Source organism: Alligator mississippiensis, chromosome 6, assembly GCF_030867095.1.
Source record: "Alligator mississippiensis isolate rAllMis1 chromosome 6, rAllMis1, whole genome shotgun sequence".
In the NCBI taxonomy this organism is placed as follows: Eukaryota; Metazoa; Chordata; order Crocodylia; family Alligatoridae; genus Alligator; species Alligator mississippiensis.
Window position 1 is genome coordinate 84,342,366 of NC_081829.1, and position 22,619 is coordinate 84,364,984.

At 44.5% G+C, this 22,619-nt stretch overlaps 2 protein-coding genes across 7 annotated transcripts in view; one reads left to right on the plus strand and one right to left on the minus strand.

The window, feature by feature from the left end:
• ACADSB (acyl-CoA dehydrogenase short/branched chain) overlaps positions 1-7,058 on the minus strand; it is a 46,633-nt gene extending 39,575 nt beyond the window's left edge. Inside the window, exons 1-3 of one of the 4 annotated variants that reach the window (XM_059730053.1) lie at positions 6,964-7,037; positions 6,291-6,439; positions 1,452-6,204 (exon numbers count right to left, since the gene is read on the minus strand). In XM_059730053.1, the coding sequence (XP_059586036.1) occupies positions 2,440-5,106 (2,667 nt within the window). In that variant the 5' untranslated portion in view covers positions 5,107-6,204; positions 6,291-6,439; positions 6,964-7,037 and the 3' untranslated portion in view covers positions 1,452-2,439. Of the gene's footprint in view, positions 1-1,451; positions 6,205-6,290; positions 6,440-6,963 lie in introns of those variants that run through there. The other 3 variants (XM_059730054.1, XM_014600940.3, XM_019482844.2) reach the window with 3 other exon arrangements.
• Positions 7,059-7,104: 46 nt separating this feature from the next.
• On the plus strand, positions 7,105-22,046 carry IKZF5 (IKAROS family zinc finger 5). Of its 3 annotated transcripts, none has more exons than XM_006267603.3 (6): positions 7,105-7,139; positions 10,412-10,477; positions 11,470-11,781; positions 13,335-13,498; positions 14,113-14,295; positions 16,540-22,046. In XM_006267603.3, exons 4-6 carry the CDS (start codon positions 13,366-13,368, stop codon positions 17,481-17,483), a joined length of 1,260 nt encoding a protein of 419 aa, XP_006267665.1. In that variant the 5' UTR covers positions 7,105-7,139; positions 10,412-10,477; positions 11,470-11,781; positions 13,335-13,365; the 3' UTR covers positions 17,484-22,046. The 3 variants fall into 3 exon arrangements, with proteins under 3 accessions (XP_006267665.1, XP_019338388.1, XP_019338387.1); XM_019482843.2 differs by lacking the exon at positions 7,105-7,139 and adding an exon at positions 7,414-9,493; XM_019482842.2 differs by lacking the exon at positions 7,105-7,139 and adding an exon at positions 7,414-7,826.
• The last annotated feature ends 573 nt before the right edge of the window (positions 22,047-22,619 follow it).

The window sequence follows — 22,619 nt, forward strand, 5'->3', positions numbered from 1 at the left end:
TTGGTGAAATTCTTTATTCTGCTGCTTTCCTCCGTTCCCTTACAATCTTGGATTCTTATCATTTTGTGGTCACCATCACACAAATTACCTTCTCCTTTCACATTCTCAACTAATTCCTCCCTATTGGTGAACAGCAAGCTGAGAAGAGCTTTCCCGCTAGTTGACCTATCCACCACCTGTACCAAGCTATCCCCAACACATTCCAATAATTTGTTGGATTGTTTGTGCACTGTGATGTTTCCCTCTCAGCAGATGTCATGGTAAAGTCTCCCATGAGAACTAAGGGAAAAACCATGTGTTGGCTATCCCTGTCAAGCAGGGTGGGCAAAATCCGACCCACCAGGCAATTTCATCCAGCTCATGGGCGCCCACCAACCAACTACCCCACCCAGCCCGTGTGCCTTGTGTTCACCCTCATGGGAGGAAGGGTCCGGCCCAGTCAGCATGCAGCCTCTGCCGGGGGACCTTTTCGGCTTCCCTGGTGTCCTGCTTGCTTCAGGCACCAGGTAAGAAAGCGGTGGGGATGAAGGGGGGAGAAGAGCTATATCTGGGTGGGAGTGGGGCGTGTGGGGCTGGCAGGAACATGGAGCCCCCGCTCAGGGGTGCGGCAAGAGCATGCAGCTCAGGTGGGCAGGGTATAGATGTGAGGATCCCCCACATGCTCTTCCCCATGGCACACAGCGCCCTCTGCTGGTAGCAGCAGCAGCAGACGGTGGGTGCTCAGGGTGCTCGTGCCACATGTAGGTGCTACTGCCTGGTGGCACATGGCTCCAACCACCACTGCAAGTGGTGGCAAGAAGCGCAGCCAGGCCGGCCCACCGCTATCGCATGGGGCTATCGCATCTCTTGCTACTTGTGCGCTACCAAGAGGAGGCCCACATGACTGAGCCGACTGCTTTCCCTGCTTCCTGCTGTGCAAGTCCCGGGACTCCTCTGGACATGAAGGGGAGCCCCAGCCCCTGCTTCCCAGGTACATTCCCGGGCACAGCAGGGGGTTGGGAAGGCAGCTGGCTACATTGCACAGGGCTTCCCTTGGTGATGTATGAGTGTGAAGAGCTGCACGTGTGCCGTGCAGAGCCCTGCGCAATAAAGGTAGGCTGGCCTAGCTGCGCTCCTTGCCACCACCAGTATTGGCTGGAGCCATGTGTCACCAGACGGCAATGCCTGCATGGGGCATGAGCACCCCAAGCACCTGCTACCAGCTGCTGCCAGCGGCAGGGGCTGTGTGCCATGGAGGGTACGAGGGAGTGTACGGGGGGTCCCCACACTCTCCCAGCCTCCCTGACACCCCACAAATGCTACACACCGACACCATCCCGCACAACCCCCTCACATATACACCCCTCCAACATATCCTATTGCCCCCCACAAAGCCACACCCCCTCACAAACCTCCCCCACACTGGACCATACACACACACACCTACCCCAAACCACATCCCTCACACAATATACAAGAATAAGATTTTATTTTTGAGTTATTATGCAATCACCTCTACATGCAGTATGCAGACACAATTCACAACAAAAATACTTTTGGTAATAAAATTAAAATACGTTATAGTAGGTATTTGACTTTTAGTAGGGCTGTGCAAAACAGCACCGTTTCGTTTTGACTTCCATTTCGCCGTTTCAAAGGGACAGTGTTTCGTTTTGACGTTTCGTTCCGAAGCACTGTTCCATTTCGTTTTGTTAAAACTGTTTTGCTGTTTCGAAGCATTTTGACATTTTGCCCATAGGCTGTAATGAGGAATCATGAAACTGCCTATAACTTTGTCATTTCTTGCCTGATTTGAATGAAAACAGCAGGGATGATAACTTCCTCGCCCCCACCCAGCCTGTCCCTCACCCCCTGATGCCTCTATTTCCATTTTCACTGACTGGCTTTCTTGCCTGCATTGCATGCCAGCCTCTGGCTTCTTTACTATTCCTTCCATCCAGGAACAGCACACACACCAATTGCAGGTGCTTCCTCAGCCTGACAAAGGGTTTTTCAACCCGAAAGCTGGCATCCCAGGCAGCTAAGCTGAGCTCACCTGGAGCTTCACAACTCCACTGCAACCAGCAAGCCTCAGGCCAGGACTGTGTACGTGCGTGTAGTGGCAGGAGGTTATGGCGCCTCCTACCCGCCTTTCACCAGGGGAATCCTCGGTCCTGGCATTTCCTGGGGCTGCCACGCCACAGGCAGTCCCACCAGGCCTCCTGACCCTGGCAGAGTACAGTTTTAGTGGTCATGTCCAGGACCTGGGGCCTCCTCTTTTCCCATAGCCCCAGTCCGTACCTCCAAGTTTGTCCTGGCATGGCAGCTCAGCAGGGACATGTTTTTTCCTTGATGGCTGGTGATGCAGTGAATGCCCCCTCCAGCTCTGAGAGTAGGGCATTAACTGGTTTAAAAAAAATACAATGGAAATAGCTGCAGACAGAGTGAGGAGGGTGGCATTCACTCCGTCTGCACCTGGAGCTTGGGGAACCCCAGCAGCGGGAGATTCACCTTGAGGAACACCAGCTGCTCCACCAAGCCAGGATCCAAGGAGGTGCGGTGGGGTGTCACAACATCCGCAGCAATGCTGAACACCCTCTCACTTGGAACACTGGTCGGTGGACAAGACAGGTGTTCCCGGGCAACCGTGGCCAGATCTGGCCACATCTGGCTGCGGCTTGCCCAGTAGGCCAAGGGGTTGCACAGCAGTGGCTCCACGTCCTCGGCGAGATAGGCAGCCACCAGGGCCTGAGCGCTACCTGCCTGATAGTGGGGTCTGGTGCCTCTGGACCCCACCATGGAAGCCATGCCCTTGGCCCACATTGGCAGCACCTGTGGTGGAGGAGGAGACTGGCTGGTGGGTAGCATGCTGGCACAGGACAGTGGATCCCCTTCTTCCACGTCCCCCCGCCTCCGCCCCTCTGCGTCCCTGACTCTCTTCACCAGCACCTCTGTCCACTGAGCCAGGCTTTGTCTGCCACATATGCTCCCCTTCACCCTTGGGTCACACATGGCGGCTAGCACATGGACTGTACTGGATTGCAAGGGATCAAGCTGTTTCCTGATGCCCTCCTTCAGCTGCCTCACCAGTGCCTGCACGTCCGGTGACAGAGGCTTGCCCCAGCCAGGAACACTGATTCCCTGGAACTTCTCCATTTGGTTCTGAAGTTCCCTCACTACAGGGATCACCTGGCTAAGGAGGGCATCACCAGCGCTGAGGGTCTCGGTGGCCTCGAGGAAGGGCTTGAGGACTACCAAGATCTGGGAGATGGTATCCCACTCAGCTCTGTTAAGGGGGCCGCTGATCCCAATCTCCCCGGGCAAGGCCATCTCATGGATGGCCTTCTGTTGCTCTACCAGCCTCTCGAGCATCAGGTATGTGGAGTTCCACCGAGTCTCCACATCCTGTATGATTTTGTGCTGCGGGATGTTCAGCTCTGCCTGTTTGTCCTGTAGCATCTTGCCCCACTTGATGCTCCGGTGGAAGTAGCCTGCCACCTTCCTGCATTTGGAAATGAGCTTGCTGGTGGTGCTGGCGCCATCACCGGCAGCCCTGTCCCCCTCCAAGGCATCCTTGACAATGAGGTGCAACTTGTGTGCCACACAGTGGATGCCAACAAAGTTGGCGTAACGGACCACCTTGACCATATTGGCTCCGTTGTTGGTGACCATGAACCCGCGGATGAGCTCGGCTTGCCCGAGCCACCCCTGCACCAAGCGGTTCATGGCCCCCATGATCTCTGTTGCTGTGTAGGACTCATCCATTACCTCGGCTTGAAGGAGAGCCCACCGATGGCCTGACTGGTCGCACCAGTGCCCTGTGAGGGAGAAGTATGCATGATCTCCACCCTGGCTGCTCCAGATGTCTGAGGTGAAGTGTAAGGCCACCTGCGGACCTGCGTTGCGCAGTTCCTCCCTCAAGTATTCCCTACATGCCTCATACAGGGAGGGCACTACTGTCCTGCTGAAGGTAGTACGTGCGGGCACTTGGTATGATGGGGCCACGAGTGCTATGAGTCGCCTGAACCCTGGCCGCTCAACTAAGGAGAAGGGCTGGTCATCCACAGCAAGCATCTCCCCAATGCTTTGGGTGATCTCGCTTGCCTTTGCAATGCGCCCCGCTTTCTGTCCGCCTTTTCCCCACTGTTCTAGGGTGACTTGCCTCTGGTTTGGGGGAGTGGGGGCTTTGGAGTGAGAGGAGGACTTCTTTTTGGGCACGCTCCCACTGGTGCCAGGCTGAGGAGCAAGGGCAAGGGGGTGAGGAGCAAGGGCAAGGGGGTGGTGCCTGCGGAGATGCATCAGCATCCCCGTGGTGCTCATGTGTTTTGATCCCTTACCCCGGCTGGTTCTGGTTCGGCAGTGCAGGCAGATAGCATACGTGGGATCATCTGCCAACTCAAAATGATTCCAGACCACACTACCCGCTCGCTTCTGAGGTGCGGGTACATGTGCGGATGCTGCCTTTTCCACCTCCTCAGCAGGCCGAGGCACAGCAACAGGAGGAGTGGATTCAGCTGAAGCGCTTCCCTCTGCAACCTCTACCTCAACCTCCTCTGAAGTGCCTTCTGGGGAAGGAGACCTGGCTCTAGGGGAAACTTGAGAGGTGTGGAGCACAAACTCAGATGATTCCCCCTCCTTCCCCAGAATTTCTCTTGCTGTGGCACTCAGATCCAGATCTAGCTCTTCCTCTGGCACTGGAAGGTTCAGCATGGGAAGTGAAACAGGGGTTGAGGAGACTGTCATGCTGGTGCTGCTGCTTGTTGTCATGGTGGTGGTGGCAGGGATTATGGCTGGTGCTCTTGGAGGGGATGCAGACTCATGCACAGGCAGTGGCACTGTGCCCTCCTCCTTGCTGCCTGTAGAATTGGAAGACTCATGCCTGCTTGTTGTAGCAAAGAGGCTGCATCTCAGTTTGGGGGGGATGGGACTTACAGCTCTCCCTCTACCCTCTCTTCCACCATTCCATGAAGGCTTGCCAGCTGCCTTTCGGGCATGCTTCGTGGTGTGTTTCATAGCGTCTTTGGCGTGGTATGCTGGAAAATCTGTGCACTCTTCTGTAATGTAATCTGATTTATGTAATATATGTAGATAATTGTATATGTATGTGTATTCATGTAATACATGCATGTATTTATGTAATAAATAAAAAATATAAATATTGTGTGCTCCCGAATAAATTCTATATCATAATATGCAATATATGCTGTGCTTCCCTGCACAGTGAATGGAATGCACACTGTGAGAGAAAGCACAGATTTCTTTTCAGGGGGAAAAGAATCAAAATAGACTAACAAAAACAAAAAGAGGATTTTGGGGGAGGAATAAATTGAAAGGAATGAAAGCCTGTAATAATAAAATAAAAGGGTATAGAAAGCAAAAGATACTGATGAATCCCACTTGCTACGGACAAGCTAGCAAGCAGGAAACGATAGTCTTTGTTGTTTGATGCTGCTGAGCTGCTGGAAGACACAGCTCAGTAACTGACCCCAAGGCAGAAAGCAGCTCAATTCAAACAATGCTGCTCTGTATGCTGTTTTTCCATCCCTCTCCCAGAGCACTGGGATTGGAAGAGACCTCAGGGAAGGATCACAGTCGCCGGACAGCTACACAGTCAATATGAGAGCAGTTCCTTCCCCACAACTTCCCCTTCCCTCTCCTTACTTTCTGTTTCCCCACAAACAAGCCCAGCATCAGCTTTGAAATGTTTCAAAACTTTCAAAACATTTTGACAGCCCTTGTTTCATTCTGAGGCTGTTTCTAAGCCTTTCGTTCCGATTTTGCTGTTTCAAGTTTGAAACGAGTCAAAACAGTTTTGAAATGAAACAGCCAGCGAAGTTTCACACAGCCCTAACTTTCAGTATATGGTTTTTTTCTGGTTCAAAGATGACAACTCCCCCTCCTTAAAAGGAGTACTTCTGGGGACAAGGGGAGGGACTTCTGGTGGCAAAGGTCAGGGGCAGGACATCTGGTCCCAAGATGGCAACCACGGGCAGGGCATGTGTCAAGAGACAGGGCTACTCTTGAGGCCCTGGACAGCTCACAAAACTCATTACGGCGAAATAATTGCCCGGCCCCGCATTAGGGGCTGCAATCCCCAGTGAGATCACAGCAGAAAAGAAGTCCTGATCCCTAGAGAACCTCTGGTTCCCTGAAGCTGCAGTTACCCAGGGATAGGACGACACTGTCCTTCGGTTGCTCTGTAGTAACTTTCTCTAGCCGAATGCTCTGCAATAAATGAAATAAAACAGGGCAATACAGTATACTCCGTTTAACTGCATAAACTCAAAAGCGAAAGGCAATTCTGCACTTACACGGGATATGCACTTAGCCAATGGGTAATGCCAGCAGTTACGTACACCATGCGACCGCCACGGGGTTATTAGGAGCCCCAGAACTGACGAACTCCTCTCACTGTCAAGGAAGGCTTCTACTATTCAGTTTTGTAGCTGCTATTACCAGGCTTGAAAAACAACAGTTGCACGTCTGTTTCAGTCATGGCGATACCCCGGCAATGACATCCCACTTACTTAACCAGCACCGCTTATTTGGGGTGCACCAATACAGATTGTTTCGGGCCGATACCGACGGTCGATTTTTAAGGAGCCGTATCGGCCGATACCGATCCGACCGTCAATGTCTGGGCAGGCCAGAGTGCACGGATGCATCAGATCGGCATCAATGTAAGAAAAGCTGTCAGTATTGGCAATCGGGTTTTTTGGGCCGACGTGGCCGATAAATGCCCCCATGCACCCAATGCCCCCATGCAGGGGCGCAGCCCGGCAGTGTCGGGCTGGTTAGTCTGTTGGGGGGGGGGGAGGGGGGCAGATCGAGGCCCCCCGCGGTGAGGGAGGGAGCGCTGCTGCTGCTGCCCACCCTGAGTACAGTACAGTACAGTACAGTACAGCCCAGCCCAGCCCAGCCCAGCCCGCACGGCTCATCACAGGGAGGTGCCGACCGCCCCCAGTCCCGCGCGGCCCAGCTCACCTGAGCGCCGCCCCGCAACACCGCCGCCATGGCCACCCGTCGCCAATGATGGAGGGAGGGAGGGAGCGGCCCCGCCCCGCCCCCCGCGCCTGCGCAGTGGGCGCGCCGGTCTCGCGAGACCCGCGGCGCGGAGACACAACAAACATGGCGGGGGCGGCGGGCGCGGGGCCGGGCGGGTGAGTGACGCCGCTCCCCTCCCCTCCCCCAACCGCCGCTGGTCCTGCGCCGCGCCGCGCCGCGCCGCGCCGCGCCGCTCTGCTCGGGGGGCTCCGGCCCGCGGGGGAGGCCGGGGCGGGCGGGACTCGTCCCTCCCCTGACCCGGGCGGGGGCTGCTCTCCAGGGTGCTGCTCCCCCCCGCCCTGCCAGGTTCCCCCGCCCCGGCCTGCGGCTGTGTGTGGGGGGAAGATGAGGCGGGAAGGGGAGGTTGGGGAGTGGGGTGGAGGCTGCTGCTGTTCTGGTGGAGCCTCCCCCGCCCCCCCACTGTTGGGGTCCGGGCGCGTAAGGCGTGAACCGCATGGCGGCAAGTTTGAGGGAAGAGGCTCGAAGCGCTAGAAAGGGATAAGATGAGCCGAGGGGTGTGGGGGTGTCTGGTAGATGGAGACATCCCTTTGTGCATGCGTGCGAGGAGGAGGAGGAGGAGGTTGTGGCACAGATTTGGGGGGAGGAAGAACGGGAGGCTTAAGTTGACTTTCCAAATCGTTTTTCGTCGCCTGTTCTGTAGCATTGGTAGCCGACGTCCAAAGAACAGATCGAAAGGCTGCGCAGGTGTAAACGGTTTTCTTTGACAGAACTGTAGGCGTCCGCAGCGCCTCGTGTCATGGCTTTCGCACGGAGGCATCGTGCCTCGTAGGCCACGCGCACGTGTAAGCAGTGCTGAAATGCGCCCAGCTCTGGAGAAGACGGTCAGAGCCCAGCACTGCACCGTAGATAACAACGCAGTGGGGACGTTTTGGCTGAGAATAGCAAAGCAAATCCCTAAGAAGAATGTGATCTTTTGTTTTTTGGGGGGTTTTGTATAGCCTTGCAAAATTATTACCCGCACTAAGCAGCCTACACCCAAAATTTACTACCACACCACTTTTCATGACAATTAGTGACACCTTTGAAAAAAGAATCCATTCCTTGTATAAATGCCCCTTTAAGACTGATTTATGCAATCTAAAAATTCCCCACACCACTGTGCAGTGTAATTTGTTTCTATTCAGGTTTTTATAGTTGTAACTCATGGTACGAACATCTTTTTTTATACTGATGTGGCTGGTATCTCTCATTTGTAGCTCTTTCCTTATTCATTTGGAGGGACTGTCATGTTTGTAGGTTAACTGTAACATGCCACATGGTCACAAGTTCAGGCAAAGCCACAGAAGGTTCCTTTATGTATGTAACCGAAATGATGAGGTTTGACGTAGTTCTTAGATCCTGGAGGACTGTGTTTAAGTTGCAGAGAGATTCTCCTGAATTCTTTCATCTGATATGGAATCAGGATGTGATATTTTCAACAATCATTTGACACCTACACAGTCAAATGGGTCACTAGTTGGCTGGAGGGCCGCATCCAGAGAGTGGTGGTAGACAGGTCATTTTCGACCTGGAGGGATGTGGGCTGTGGGGTCCCCCAGGACTTGGTCCTCGGGCCTGCACAGTTCAACATCTTCATCAGCGACTTGGACAGGGGTGTAAAAAGCACCCTGTTCAAATTCTCAGATGACACTAAGATGTGGGGAGAAATGGACACACTAGAAGGGAGGAATAGGTTGCAATCAAACCTAGACAGGTTACAGGGGTGGGTGGATGAGAACAGGATGGGTTTCAACACTGACAAAGTGCAAGGTACTGCACCTGGGGGGGAAGCACCGGCACCTACAGGCTGAGGAACTGTAGATAGACCCTGTGATAGACCCTCTCCCCCGTAGGGTCTATCACAGGGGGAGGTTGATTCAGCTGTCTCAGCCTCCCCCCGTGATAGACCCTACAGGAGGAGGTTGAGAGAGCTGAATCTCTTCAGCCTTCACAAGAGATGGCTGAGGGGAGATCTTGTGGCTGCCTATAAATTTATTAGGGGAGATCAACAGGGAATAGGGCAAGCACTATTTACTAAGGTGCCCCAGGGAGTGACTAGGAATAACGGGTGTAAACTAGTTGAGAGTGGATTTAGGTTAGATATTAGGAAGAAATTTTTCACAGTAAGGGTGGCCAGGATATGGAATGGGCTTCTAGGAGAGGTGGTGCTATTGCCTGGTTTGGGGGTCTTCAAGAGGAGGCTAGATAGTTACCTGCCTGGGGTCATCTGACCTCGGTCCTCTTTCCTGCCAGGGCCAGGGGGGTCGGACACGATGATCCATTGTGGTCCCTTCCAACTCTACAATCTATGAATCTATGAAACTCCCTTCTCGTCAGTGCAGAGGCAGAAAAGGATCTTGGAGTCATTATTGATGCCAAAACGAACATGGGCTGACAGTGTGGGGACGCGGTCAGGAAGGCCAACTGTACTTTGTCATGCATCCACAGATGCAACTCAAGCAGTTTCAAGGTGATCCTGTCCCTCTATACAATACTGGTCAGGCTGCAGCTGGAGTACTGTGTCCAGTTCTGGGCGCCGCACTTCAGGAGGGATGTGGACAATGTGGAGAGGGTCCAGAGGAGGGCCACCTGCATGATCAGGAGTCAGCAGGGCAGGTCGTACAAGGAGAGGCTATGGGACCTGAACCTGTTCAACTTCCACAAGAGAAGGCTGAGGGGGGGATCTAGTGGCTGTTTACAAACTAGTCGGGGGGGATCAGCAGGCATTGGGAGAGTCCCTGTTCCCCCCGAGAACTACCAGGAGTGACAAGAAATAATGGTCACAAGCTGGATGAGGGATTCAGGCTAGATATCAGGAGGTGCTACTTCACTGTTAGGGCGGCTAGGATCTGTAACCAACTTCCAAGAGAAGTGGTGCTGGCTCCTACCCTGGGTGTCTTTAAGAGGAGGCTGGATGAACACCTCACCGGGGTCCTTTGACCCCAGTACTCTTTCCTGCCATGGCAGGGGGTCGGACTTGATGATCTCCTCGGGTCCCTTCTGACCCTACAAACCATGAAACTATGAAACAAAGATCAGACTACTAAAATCCCATGCTTTCTTCCTTCCCCTTAGTTTCTGCTCTTCTAAACCTATGTCCGAGTGTAAGTTTCTCTGATACTTGAGTATAAATTGTATAAAATTATTATTGTTTCTTATCCTTGAGGCATACAGGTATATGCCTATATGGGTTTGTCGGTGAAAATACAAACCATTTAATGTTGATTCCTATTGAGCCATTTCAAAACTAGACAAACATGCATTGTTTAATCCTTATATTTTATATGCTTTACAGTGACAATTTGGTGAAAAATGGCCTCTGGAACCTACATTACTTCCATCCTCCCTATAATGTAATGCATGACCCCATATCTTTGTTTTACTGCAGGAGCCACCAACAAATGGAACACAAGTTAACTTAAACCTAGAGGAGGCTGGTGACATCTGAAAGAGGGTAGGCAAAACTGATGTGCAAAGGTGTGCTCAGAGTTAATTTAGACTGATCAAAATGATAGCTGTGAACCACAGTGAGCCCTGCTATAATGAAAGAATAAAAATTCATGGAAGCCAAGAGCATCACCCTGTTATTTCAGGGCTGAATTTCATTTGCCATACCTGACACCACAAATATTAGACAAAACCTATCCTGAGGAACCACCACTGGTTAGCTTCAGGTCCATGTAGTAACTGGCAACATGGGTTGAATCATTCCTTTTAGGTAGTCTACTGAAATGCATCAAAGTAACTGTTAAAAGTTAACCAGTATTACTACAGAGCTATGGAAATGTATATGAGTACTAGTTATCTGGAATCCGATACTAAACTTTTTGCAGGTGACTTGACAGAAGTTTGTAGTCACCACGGTAAAATGAAAATATTTGTTAATTGGAAAAAAAGTTGATGATCTAAACAGTATGGTCACAATTTGAAGCAATCAAAACATCTCACTCTGTCCCTTTTTCAGAGTGAATTTTATTTTGCATCCTTACAAGCTCATTGCAAGTCAAAGCCCTAGAAAACTCTGGTTGTTTACAGAGATGGCACTGGGGGAAAAAGAACGAATGACAAATGACTCTTGGTGAATATTTTTATTATTAAAAAAATAATGCTCTCTAATAAGCCTCCCTGTCATATGTAAAAGTAAAATCATACTGTGCCTCTCCCTATTAACCTATCATATTCAGTCAATTGTCCAATATTATTTTAACAAGTGCTTTCCAGTGGTCTTTCATTAAAAAAAAAAAATCATTTTGTTCTGTAGACCACTGTCTGTTTGCAGGGTAATATACAAGAACCCCAGCAGTTTTGGGGATTAAGATTGGATGGGGATCTGTGAAAAGATCTCCTGGAAATATAGTCCATGCAATGAAATGATTGAACTACTATTATGAATTTTAGTTATTGTAGTAGAGCCCAAAAGTGACAGATTATTTTTTTTTATTCCAGGGAAAGTGGGGCAGCAGTGCTCCGATGCCCTCTGTCTGACCAGCTGCTGTTTGGAGTATGTTTGCTACTTAGAAAGGAACTGAAATTCAGGTACAATCCATGTAGACCTGTGAAATAAAAAGAAAGAACTGAGGAACATACCCCCCCAAATCTGTGGAAATCTGCTACGTTCCTATGTCTCTGGCTGTGGCTCTGATCTTCCTGTTGGGATACCTCATTCAGTTCCGTTTCTGTTGGAATTATTGACAAGTAGCAGCTTCAAGTATTATAAAGCTGCTCAGTTCATTTCAGTGGAAATTTAAACCTTTTCAGGTATTTTTAAATCTATATCTAATTTCTTTATTAAGACTTTTTATTTTTTAGTCAGTAGCATAATTTCTTTGTTCCACATATGATTTGACTACAGGAAACCCTTGCTATTTGTACACTCCAGATTTGCGGATTCAGATATTCACAGGGGAGGGCAGAGCCGGAAGGGGAGTGAGTGCTGGGGATGTGGAGGGAGGTGGCGGCAGCGGTGGTGGCATCTTTTCCCCCAGCAGCAGCTGTGGCGACGCTCAGGGGGGAAGGGGTCAGTCCCCAGGTATTGCAGGGGAGCCCTGGGGATGGGGGCAGCGGAGGCATCTTTTCTGCCACTGCTGCCAGAGGCAGCCATGGCGGTGTTCGGGGGGGCGGGAGGGAAGGGGTCAGTCGCCAGGTGCTGCAGGGGAGCCCTGCCAACAATGGAGGGGGCAGCAGGTGGTGGCTGTGGGGTCTGACAGGGAGCCCCATCAGCATTCGCAGATTTTGCCATTCGCAGGGATCTCTGGAACATATCCCCTGCAAATGGCAAGGGTCTCCTGTATTTTAATTATCAGAATTTCTCATCCTCTGAAAACATTTTCTTCTTCAAATATTAGTTTGAAACTTTAAAGGAAAGTTATAATTTGATTCTTAGGTAATGGCAATTGGCATTTTTATAATACTAAAAAGTTTGTGATGTGTGACAGTAGTTCACTATGTCAAGCTTCGATTTGGTGATGTACTTAAACACCTTTCTAACATAAAGCAAGTGAGAAGTCCTTTTTTGTGTCCAAAGAATTGTTAAAGAAAGGACAGAGTTGTCAAATCAATTTTCATGCAAGGAATCTCAGATTTATAGCAAATTTCCTTCTGTGGTAAGGTTTTAAGCCATCAGTTTCATGAAAAAAAAAGAATTTGGCATTTCAGACAAATGTTTTCTTTGAAAAAGCTTATACATAGCTTATGAAACAGACATTTCTGAACTAAATGGTTAGATTGATTTCGTTCTTCTGATCAGCTAAAGTCCTTCGGATTTTAAATTTATATAATTTTTAAATAATTTTCACAATGCTGTTGCTGAAACAGATTTCCTGAACAATGAGTATTTAAAATCTTTAAAAAAACCCCCACTATTGCTGTAAAGGTTCCAACAATAATCTTATTGGTTGTTTATAGATGTGCTCCAGGAAGTTTGGGGGATGGTGCTTTATTTAGCGCAGCTCCAAGAGCTGTGCTAATTAAAAGCGTCTGGACTGTCATGTGCTTCAGCATCCCTACACGAAAAAATGGTGATGGCACGCTTTAAACTAAAGCTCATTAAACAAACTTTAAAGGGCTCCGCCACCATTTTTCAGTGTGGGGTGGCTGTTGCATGTGACGCTGGAGTGTGGCAATTATGTCAGAGGAGCCTCCCTGTATGTGTGTAAGAGCCTGTTGTTGCTCATCTGTGTATTCTGACATGATGTATTTTATTTAAGATGAGAGAAATGTAATCCTTTACTTAACATGTTTTCAGTAAACACCAATTCTTTCAGATTTAATTAAATGTCTTCTGTGATTCTAATTTAATCTTTTTTTTCTAGGCACAAGATATTGTAAACTAAAAGCGTGAATATGGGTGAAAAGAAACCGGAGCCCCTAGACTTTGTAAAAGATTTTCAGGAGTACCTTACTCAACAGACACACCATGTAAATATGATTTCTGGATCAGTTAGTGGTGATAAGGAAGCAGAGACTCTTCAGGGAGGTAGGCCAAGTTCAGTGCTATCAGATTTTAGTTTTGAGGAAGAGTCAGGCTGATGTTTACATTCTGATGCATACTGTCATAACAATCTATGTAAAACGTAAAGTTTTTGGTGCGTGTTTTTCCAAAAAATGTGTATTTCATAGACTTCATAGACATTCGGCCTGGAAGGGACCCCGGAGGATCATCGAGTCCTGCCCCCTGCCCCAGAGGCAGGAAGTCAGCAGGGATCATAGAATCCCAGCAAGATAAGCATCCAAATGTATCTTAAAGGCATTCAAAGTGGGTGCTTGAACCGCCTCTGGTGGCAGTCTATTCCAAACCTTGGGGGCTCGGATGGTAAAGAAGTTCTTCCTTATGTCCAGCCTGAATCGGTCGTGGCGGAGTTCGTGGCTGTTTGATTTTGTCAACCCTTGGGGCGCTCTGGTGAACAGACGTTCCCCCAGATCCTGATGAGCAGTAGTGTAGCTCATGATAAAATAAGAAATTTCTTATCAATATAGTCTTGTTTGGGAACCAGTGGAATAGAGGAGCTAAAAAATCCAAACATCTCTGTAATAACTGACAACACTGTAATAACAGTTATCATCTCTGTGAATCTATTACATTATTCACAGCTGGGACGGATGGTGATCAGAATGGATTAGATCATCCTTCTGTTGAAGTTTCCTTGGATGAAAACTCAGGAATGTTAGTGGATGGATTTGAAAGGACATTTGATGGAAAGCTGAAGTGTCGATACTGCAACTATGCTAGCAAAGGAACAGCACGGCTGATAGAGCATATCAGAATTCACACAGGTATGAATGATTCTACAGTACTTTGCTGTGGGAAAATGTATATACTGTCTTCTGTATGGGGGAATAACAGATTTTGGAGTTACGTATATATCTTCAAACTGTAATGATTTTTACTTCTTTTTCAATACACTGGAAGAGACGGAACCTATTTTTTGGAAGACTTTCTTTCAAGATACATGTATTATTATTAGAATATTATATAAGTCCCAATCCTGTAAACATCTATGCATGTGTTCAAATTTACTATTGTGAGCAGTCGTGTTGAATTGATTGCAACAACTCATTGTAGTAAAGCTTAGCCCACTTGTGAATGTTGGAGAATTTAGGACTTTACAGAATAACTTATTTTGACTTTTAGTTACAAACTTCATAACTGACAATGATACTTACACTGGTACAAATTTTATAATAACTGGAGAAACACTTAAAATCAACAACAAATAGCAAGAAGCTGTTTTTTTCATGCAAGTTGTAAAAATACTGTCAAATTGAATGACATAAGTATGAAAAGATGCATGATACATACATCTGAACATATTAAATATTAATAACATTTCTCTTATTGTTAGTATGCTCCAGCTACTTGAGCCTCTGTCAATAAACTGAGCAATAATTAAAGAGTAACCATACTATAAGATAACTTAGTGGTATACTCAATAATAGCACATATACTGTTACTGCTATTTATTAGTTTGGTCATAAAAAAACCTACAATATGTATTGGTAAACTTATGCAATAATTCCCTAAATAAATTGCTAAGATATTTTTAAAATGTTCTTGTAGCTGAATAATAGAGGAAGATCTGCTTAAAAACTGATTACTAGAAAAAAAATCTAGAACAGCACTGTGGATAAAATGGTGAAAATCTTTCTGGACACTAAGATAAGTTACTAAAATTAAAAAGTGACATTTTGTAAAAGACCCAAATTATAAAGCTTACTCCTTAGGCAGGTTCTTCCATTTATGATGGTATTTCTCTTAACTGTGCAAGTCTAAAGCCACTGAACTATTTCTTGTAGCCTGTGTTCTAGGACTCAGGGCTTGTTTATACAAAGGGGTTTAATTTGAAGTGAGATGCTTTGTTTTAATTGCTTTACTATGGCCAAATGGTTCAATTGAACACATTTGTACTGCTGGCTTTTACTTAGCTATGAGTCATTGTTTCCACAGGGGGGATGACTTCCTTTGTAATATATGCTCAGCATTGTAACTGAGTATCTCACTCTTCTTTATGTCACTTTATCTTTGTAGCACATAAAATACGAGGTGTATATTGTAGCATGCGTATCTGCAACTTTCAATAAAGGCATATGGTATGAGACTTACTTTTTCCTTTTGTAGTACTGCTGGCAGCTGGTATTCAGAAAGCTGGCTGGAAAGGGGGAGTGTGTGCGGGGTAACTAGATCCCTATCTGTAGTTCTTTGGTCAGGCTTCTCTGTATGTCTTGACTATCAGGAAAATCTTTGTAAAGGAGCCATTAGTTCTGCAGTACTCCGTACTCCTTAGTATAAGGACCACGTCCATAACAAAGTGCAAGGTGACACTGGTAATTTCCTGTATCACATGGTATCCCAAAATTGTGCCAAAGTTCTGTTCAGTTTGTCACAGTATAGGTGGAAGGCTCACCTGCAGCTGCAACTCCCTTTCTCTGTATCCTAGTTATAAACTTCTTCAGCCATTACCTTTGTGACTCCCTAAAATGTGTATTTCTATACCTGGTCCCTGGGGTTTCTTGTACCTTCACATCTCCCCAGAGGGCAATGTGATCAAAGACTTTGGCATAGCCCCAGCTGGGAACACAACATAGAGGCATGACACAGGACTAGTAGTACATGGACTGCCACTTGAGTAGACGGATTCCTGGAGCGTATAAGCATCAATGGACTGAACCTGGCTCTGTCAGTATGTAAACAGCAAAGTGACAGCCAGTCCTGGTGACCTTGAAACAAATGGACACGTAAGTAAATAGAGTAACTGGTAGGGACAGCACACAAAGCAGGGTGGAAGGCTACTTGAGGACCACTAAAGTAGTTTACAGTGTAGATGTAACCAAATGTAACTTATGGAGTAAAATTATTGTCAACTATCAGAAGTAAAAAAATTGTCTTCACTAGAACGCCATTTCTTTACATCAGTGCAACCCAGCCTTTGAAGTAAATCAACCAAGTAGACAGGCCAGGAGTGTCTCTTCTATGGGCAGTTTCTGTTTCTTGTCTCTATATGTTATTATCTCTTTTTTTAGGTGAAAAGCCACACAGATGCCATTTATGCCCATTTGCATCAGCTTATGAACGTCATCTGGAAGCTCATATGAGATCACATACTGGTGAAAAACCATACAAGTGTGAATTGTGTTCCTTCCGCTGTAGTGACAGAAGTAACTTGTCTCATCATCGCAGACGCAAACACAAAATGGTACCTATTAAAGGTACCCGGTCTTCCCTAAGCAGCAAGAAAATGTGGGGAGTTTTGCAGAAGAAGACCAGCAATCTGGGGTACAGCAGAAGAGCATTAATTAATTTGAGTCCACCTTCTATGGTGGTTCAAAAACCAGACTACCTTAATGATTTCACCCATGAAATCCCAAATATTCAAACTGAAGCATATGAGAGCATGACAAAAACAACACAAACCAGTGCGCTGCCAAGAGATCCACAAGACCTCATGGTAGATAATCCTTTGAATCAGCTATCTACATTGGCAGGACAGTTGTCTAGCTTGCCACCTGAAAACCAAAACCCAGCATCTCCTGATGTTGTACCATGTCAAGATGAAAAGCCTTTTATGATACAGCAGCCTACTGCACCAGCAGTAGTTTCAACTGTAGCAACAAATATTCCTCAAAGTTCATCTCCTACCAGCCCGGATCCTCGGCCTGCACACAATCAGAGGAACTATAGTCCTGTGGCAGGTCCAAGCAGTGATCGTAGTGCCCATACTAGTACTCCTAGCATAAGTAACAGTCAGCCAAGTACTCCAGCTCCAACCCTTCCAGTTCAGGACCCTCAGCTTCTGCATCACTGCCAGCACTGTGATATGTATTTTGCAGACAATATCCTTTATACTATTCACATGGGATGTCATGGTTTTGAAAATCCTTTTCAATGCAACATATGTGGGTGCAAATGTAAAAATAAGTATGACTTTGCCTGCCATTTTGCAAGAGGCCAACATAACCAACACTGACTGAAAAGCATACATTCATTTAGTTTTTTAACATAATATGGTATATTTTTTCATACTTCCTGAAGGAGACTTTTCTCATCTCCCAATAAGAAGTCTAACATTAAGCAGTTTGACAAAGGAGACACACTTCTATCCACGCTGTTGTAAGACTTGCCAGGGAAGTTTGCGAGAGTCATGGTGGTAACAGCTTTTATGTGGCTTTTTTCTTTTTTTTTCTCCAATAGAAAGATAAGGGATTGTAATGCAATTACATATTTTGTTTGTTATATTTAAGTTCCTTGTGCTTAAGATTCAGGTGAATAGTCTACAGTTGATCCAAACTGTGTGCCCTTAAACATGAGCTGTAATTCACCAGACACAATACAAGATAAGAGATCTTGATACCTAAAATATGGCAAATGTTAATTTAACAAAATGTATGTTTAGTATGAAAAATGTACCTACCAAACTGGGTGGGGGAGAACTTTCACACACAAACAGTTTGAAATAAAACTATTAGTTTCATCTGATTTGTAGTTAATCATAAATTTGTTTAGTGAATTCTAAAATCTTTCTGCTAGACTTAACACTGCTCTAGTTTTCCCTCTAAAAATGGATCACAAAAACTAGAAGATATCAAATGTATACATGTTACTGTAAATGACACTTCCATAAGAAAGACTATGTGAAAAAGACATTCCTGTTCGAAGTTTATTAAATAAAAATCACAAATAAGCACCATTACAGTTTAAAAAAAAAAGCCAGGTTCTAAAATAAGAAAGCCCTCATTTAAAAGTACTCTATGATATCTTTAAATGTCTTACGAAACTAAATTTGTATGCTTACTTACATTTTGCACATTTAGACTACTTAGTCTTTTCCTTACTCCCATGATAAAAGTTAAGAGAAAATTAAGTTACAGATTGAAAATTTTCTTCCAGTTTTATCCTGGTTCAAACTATGAATGGTAGATTGTGTGTATGTTAGGGAGTTATGCATTCTAATTTATGTAAACTGCAGCTAACATAATTTTGTTTGCCTGATGACCTGTGTGGATTTACTGATCTACCAGCATGCTAGAAAGGTTTCTTTGTTAATGACTGGGAGGAAGGCAGGCAAAGGAATATTAGGTTGGTTACATGTGGAGTCGTGGCTAATATTGTGACTGCAGATTCTATCCGAAGATGTATGTGCGGTCCCTTTGTATGTGTTAACTTTATTTTTGATACTGTACATCTTAATCATTTTTAAAAGCACCTAGGTTAACATTTAGGCACTTTAATATTAATCTAAATGAAACATCCTAGCAAAATTAGGGAGACTGCTAGGTAAGTAACAGGCATTAGTAATGTTCCAGAAAAGTAAAAACTTACTTTGACATGCACTTTTACCTTATTCTGTCTTATTTGCTGCAAGACAAATGGAAAGCTTTCTTTATATTACCCTTTACTATAACAAATAAGCAGGCACATGCAAGACATCAATTAATGTGTTTTGTGGACAGTAAGAACAGGAGTTAAATATTTTGAAGTCCAGAGTGGACATGCAAGTGTCACCTATTGGAGTTCATACATCAGTTGTTCTGGGGCATGATGAAAAGGCTATTGAATCAATGTAAAAACTCTCATAGACTTCAGTGAGCTTTGGATCAGGCTCCTAGAAAGTATGCTCCTCTAAAACATTTTTGGTATTAGGAAGTCCCCTTTCTTTACTTCTTTATCTAATGAGAAATTTGATACTTACTCGTTGTACCCCTCAAGTGCCAGGTGACTTTAATGCGCATGTGGCCCTCAAATTAATCCCGCATAGGATTTTTCATCCTTAAGACTATCCAGTGAAGGGAGATCACTTGTGTCGGTACAAAACTCTCTGATCCTAATGAGTTTAGTAACACGTAAGAGCAGATGTTATACATGGAAAACACTTTCTGGCCCCGTAAATCACCTTTTTGTCTCTCTAATTTGTAAAATTACCTAAAAAATTAAATGTCCTGGCCAGGTCAGGATCCATTGACTTCAGTGGGCTTTGAATAAGGCTGTTTATAATACTTTGCACAACCAACTCAAGAATGTATTCAGAAATAAATATATTGGGTAGTCTAAATTCAAATACAATAAAAACATCTTTAGTTTCCTTTTTAAAGAATTTACAAGTCTTCATCTATGAAGCTGTGCATAAAGTCTTCATCTATGAAGCTGCACAGGTTAGCTGTGCATAAACTCAGACCTAAGAAATCTGGTATCGTACACTCAAATATCTGCTTTCATTTTAAGGATTATGATTGTTCACTGAACTATAATCAATCTGATTGGAAACCCTTGATTTTATGCATATTCTGTAATCTCATATTCTTATACAAAGAACAATGCAGAAAAAATATTTTGGGCGCGTTATATTATTGATCAAAATCTACATACCTAAAATGAAATCACACATTTCTTTCCCCTAATATTTAAAAATATGTAGCTTTTCCTTTGGGGCCAGGAAACATGCCGTAATAGTTTTTCTTCGGGATTTAACAACTTTGTAAAAGCTATTCTATTTGTCCAAGTTTAACTAGCTGTTTTTAACTGAAATTGAATAGTAATATCTGTCATCATGCAAAGTTGTGGAAGTTATAAAACACAGTTTCTTACATATCTGAAATACATTAACATTTGGTGTGTTAAACAATGGTGTGTTAAACAATTTGGTGGACCAATGTTCCTCCCTCTTGAAGTCAATGGCAAAACTACCATTTGCAATTTTAGTGTAGAAATTTTTTATCCTTCCCCTCATCATTTTGATCCTTTAGGCTAAGAACTTTCATTGGTAATCTGACTCCTGTAATCATTCAGTACTTGAATCTGTATTTGTAGAGAGAACATGCCTTGGGAAATTACAGGCTAAAGACCAGTCTGGATATGTAGAGGTAGGTGGAAATTTGAGGACTCATCAAGGTAGAAAAAACATGCATAGTCCATCTCCACTGGACAGCTGTGAGAGCGTCCACATGTCTACGAACAAGAGTGTTATTAGATTGGAGTAGTACTTAGTATTAAAAAAACCTAATTAATCCTACTGTTGGTACTGGTTAATACTGAGATACTGTTTACTCTTCAGGAAAATATCCAAGGAAATTTAAAAGAGAATTTAAGCTTTAACACTTCATGCTAAACAATTATAGCCAGATCCTTTTTCTTCTCGTGCAATGGGACTACTCATGAGAGAGAGGATAGGATTTGGTATTTAGGGCCCCTATCCTCTCAGTGTGTCTGTGGGGTGGATCCCCCAGTGACTGCATCTAGCACTACTGAAGCCAGTTTCAGATTGGGGCCTTAACTTCTTCTTTTTTTAAAACAAACACACAACATATTACTATGTATTTTGTTGTGCCAAACCATAACTTGATTACGCTTATTTCCTTCCGACTACTGAGTATGTTTGGAAGGTGCATTTTTAGTTTATTAAAAAGGTAGCTTTTCATAATTTTGTACTAAAAGTGTATATTCTAGTATTTACTATAATTTAAAATAAAGAGCACAATTAGTATTGCAAAGTTCTTTGAGGATGTGATCCTGTAAACCTTTACTTTCACAAGTAGGCCTTATTTTTGCCAAGTTGATGGGGAATGCTTGTCAGTAAGGATCTGTAGGATCAGAACTAGTTTACTAGACCTATTTTATATTGAGTTGAATGTGCTTTACTGCACTAACTTTTTAAAAACAAATCCTTATAGCATATTATGAGGAACTGATTAGTTTTTAACTTGTATTAACAAGGAAGTTTCAGGATGAGTTGATACTTTTTCCACAGCTTGACTGTGTTAAGTTCTGTATTTGGAAAATGTTAGTTGTTGTGTTCCTTTGTTTTTATTGTTATGGAATATTTTATAGATATTTTGGATAATTTTTTAACATGCACTATTTATAGTACTCTTAACAGATATTGTAACATTCTGAGACTGAGGACTCTTTTTGTTCAGTGAACATTCAAATATTAGATTGAAAATGCTGGTAGGAGAAAAATGATCTTGTTAATATTTAAACTAAGGAACTGTGAAGCAAGTAAGTAATAAGGAATAATATTTGATTATTGCAAATGCCATGTGTAGCTTCAAATGAATTTGGCCTAAGACACCAATTTGTGTTTTAACACATACAGTTCGCAGTGCTGGAAGAGAGACATGTTTCAGTGTTGTTGCATAGCAGAATTTGAACAGTTCTTATGGCTTTTGTTATTGAATTTTACTTTTTTTTGACAAAGGGAATGTAACAAATCTTCACTGGCAAGTTTCCCATCAGTTTAAGTTTCTGTGAAAAATGGATATTCTGTGCAGGAAAAATCTATTCCCTGCTGAAGCATTTTTCATTGAGCAATCTTTGTATATGTGCTTCTAGTACCTGCTTTGTTAATAATGTGTACTTCAATGTAAAAAGCATATTTTATATGCAGAAGATGAAACTTGAGTTACAGTTGTAAAATACATTTTATCGTGTAGTGATTTGGTTTTCAGAAAACAAAATAATTCTGAAATAACTAGCGTAGTTCATGTTGTGAAGCTTTGCTTTTGTAAGATATGAATAAAATAACACTTTCTAATTATGTTTAACTTAATTCTTTTAAAGTGCCTGAACTTGTGAACTGCAATACCAGCAGCCTCAGTGGGGTCTGCTTCGAAGTTTGTTTGCACCGTTCAGTTCGTGTGGTTACAGAACCGTTGAACTTAAGACTCCTATCAACACTAGTGGACTGGCTCAAACACTGGAGTGACTGAAGTAACTGCACTGTAACTAGTGGAACCATTTTTGTAATATTCATAGAAAAATAGGGCTAGAAATTGTTAGTTCAACCACCTCCTAAAATCAGAATTATTCCCAACTAAATTATCCCAGATCAATGTCTTATCTGCACTTATGAAATCTCCACAGTTGGAGATTTTTTAACTCTTCAGGGGTATCCAAACCTTTCAAATATAAATTAACTTGCCCAAATAAAAAACAACATTTGATAAATTAGATTCAAGACAGCCTTACAACTGCAGTTGCAGCAAAAAGGTTAGAACAGGGACATGATAGCCAATATATATTTCCAGTATTCACCTTATCTATTAAATCATTCAAGACACCTTGATATTAGAACTATATTGGCAAACTGGTGTAAATTCAGAGCAAATTA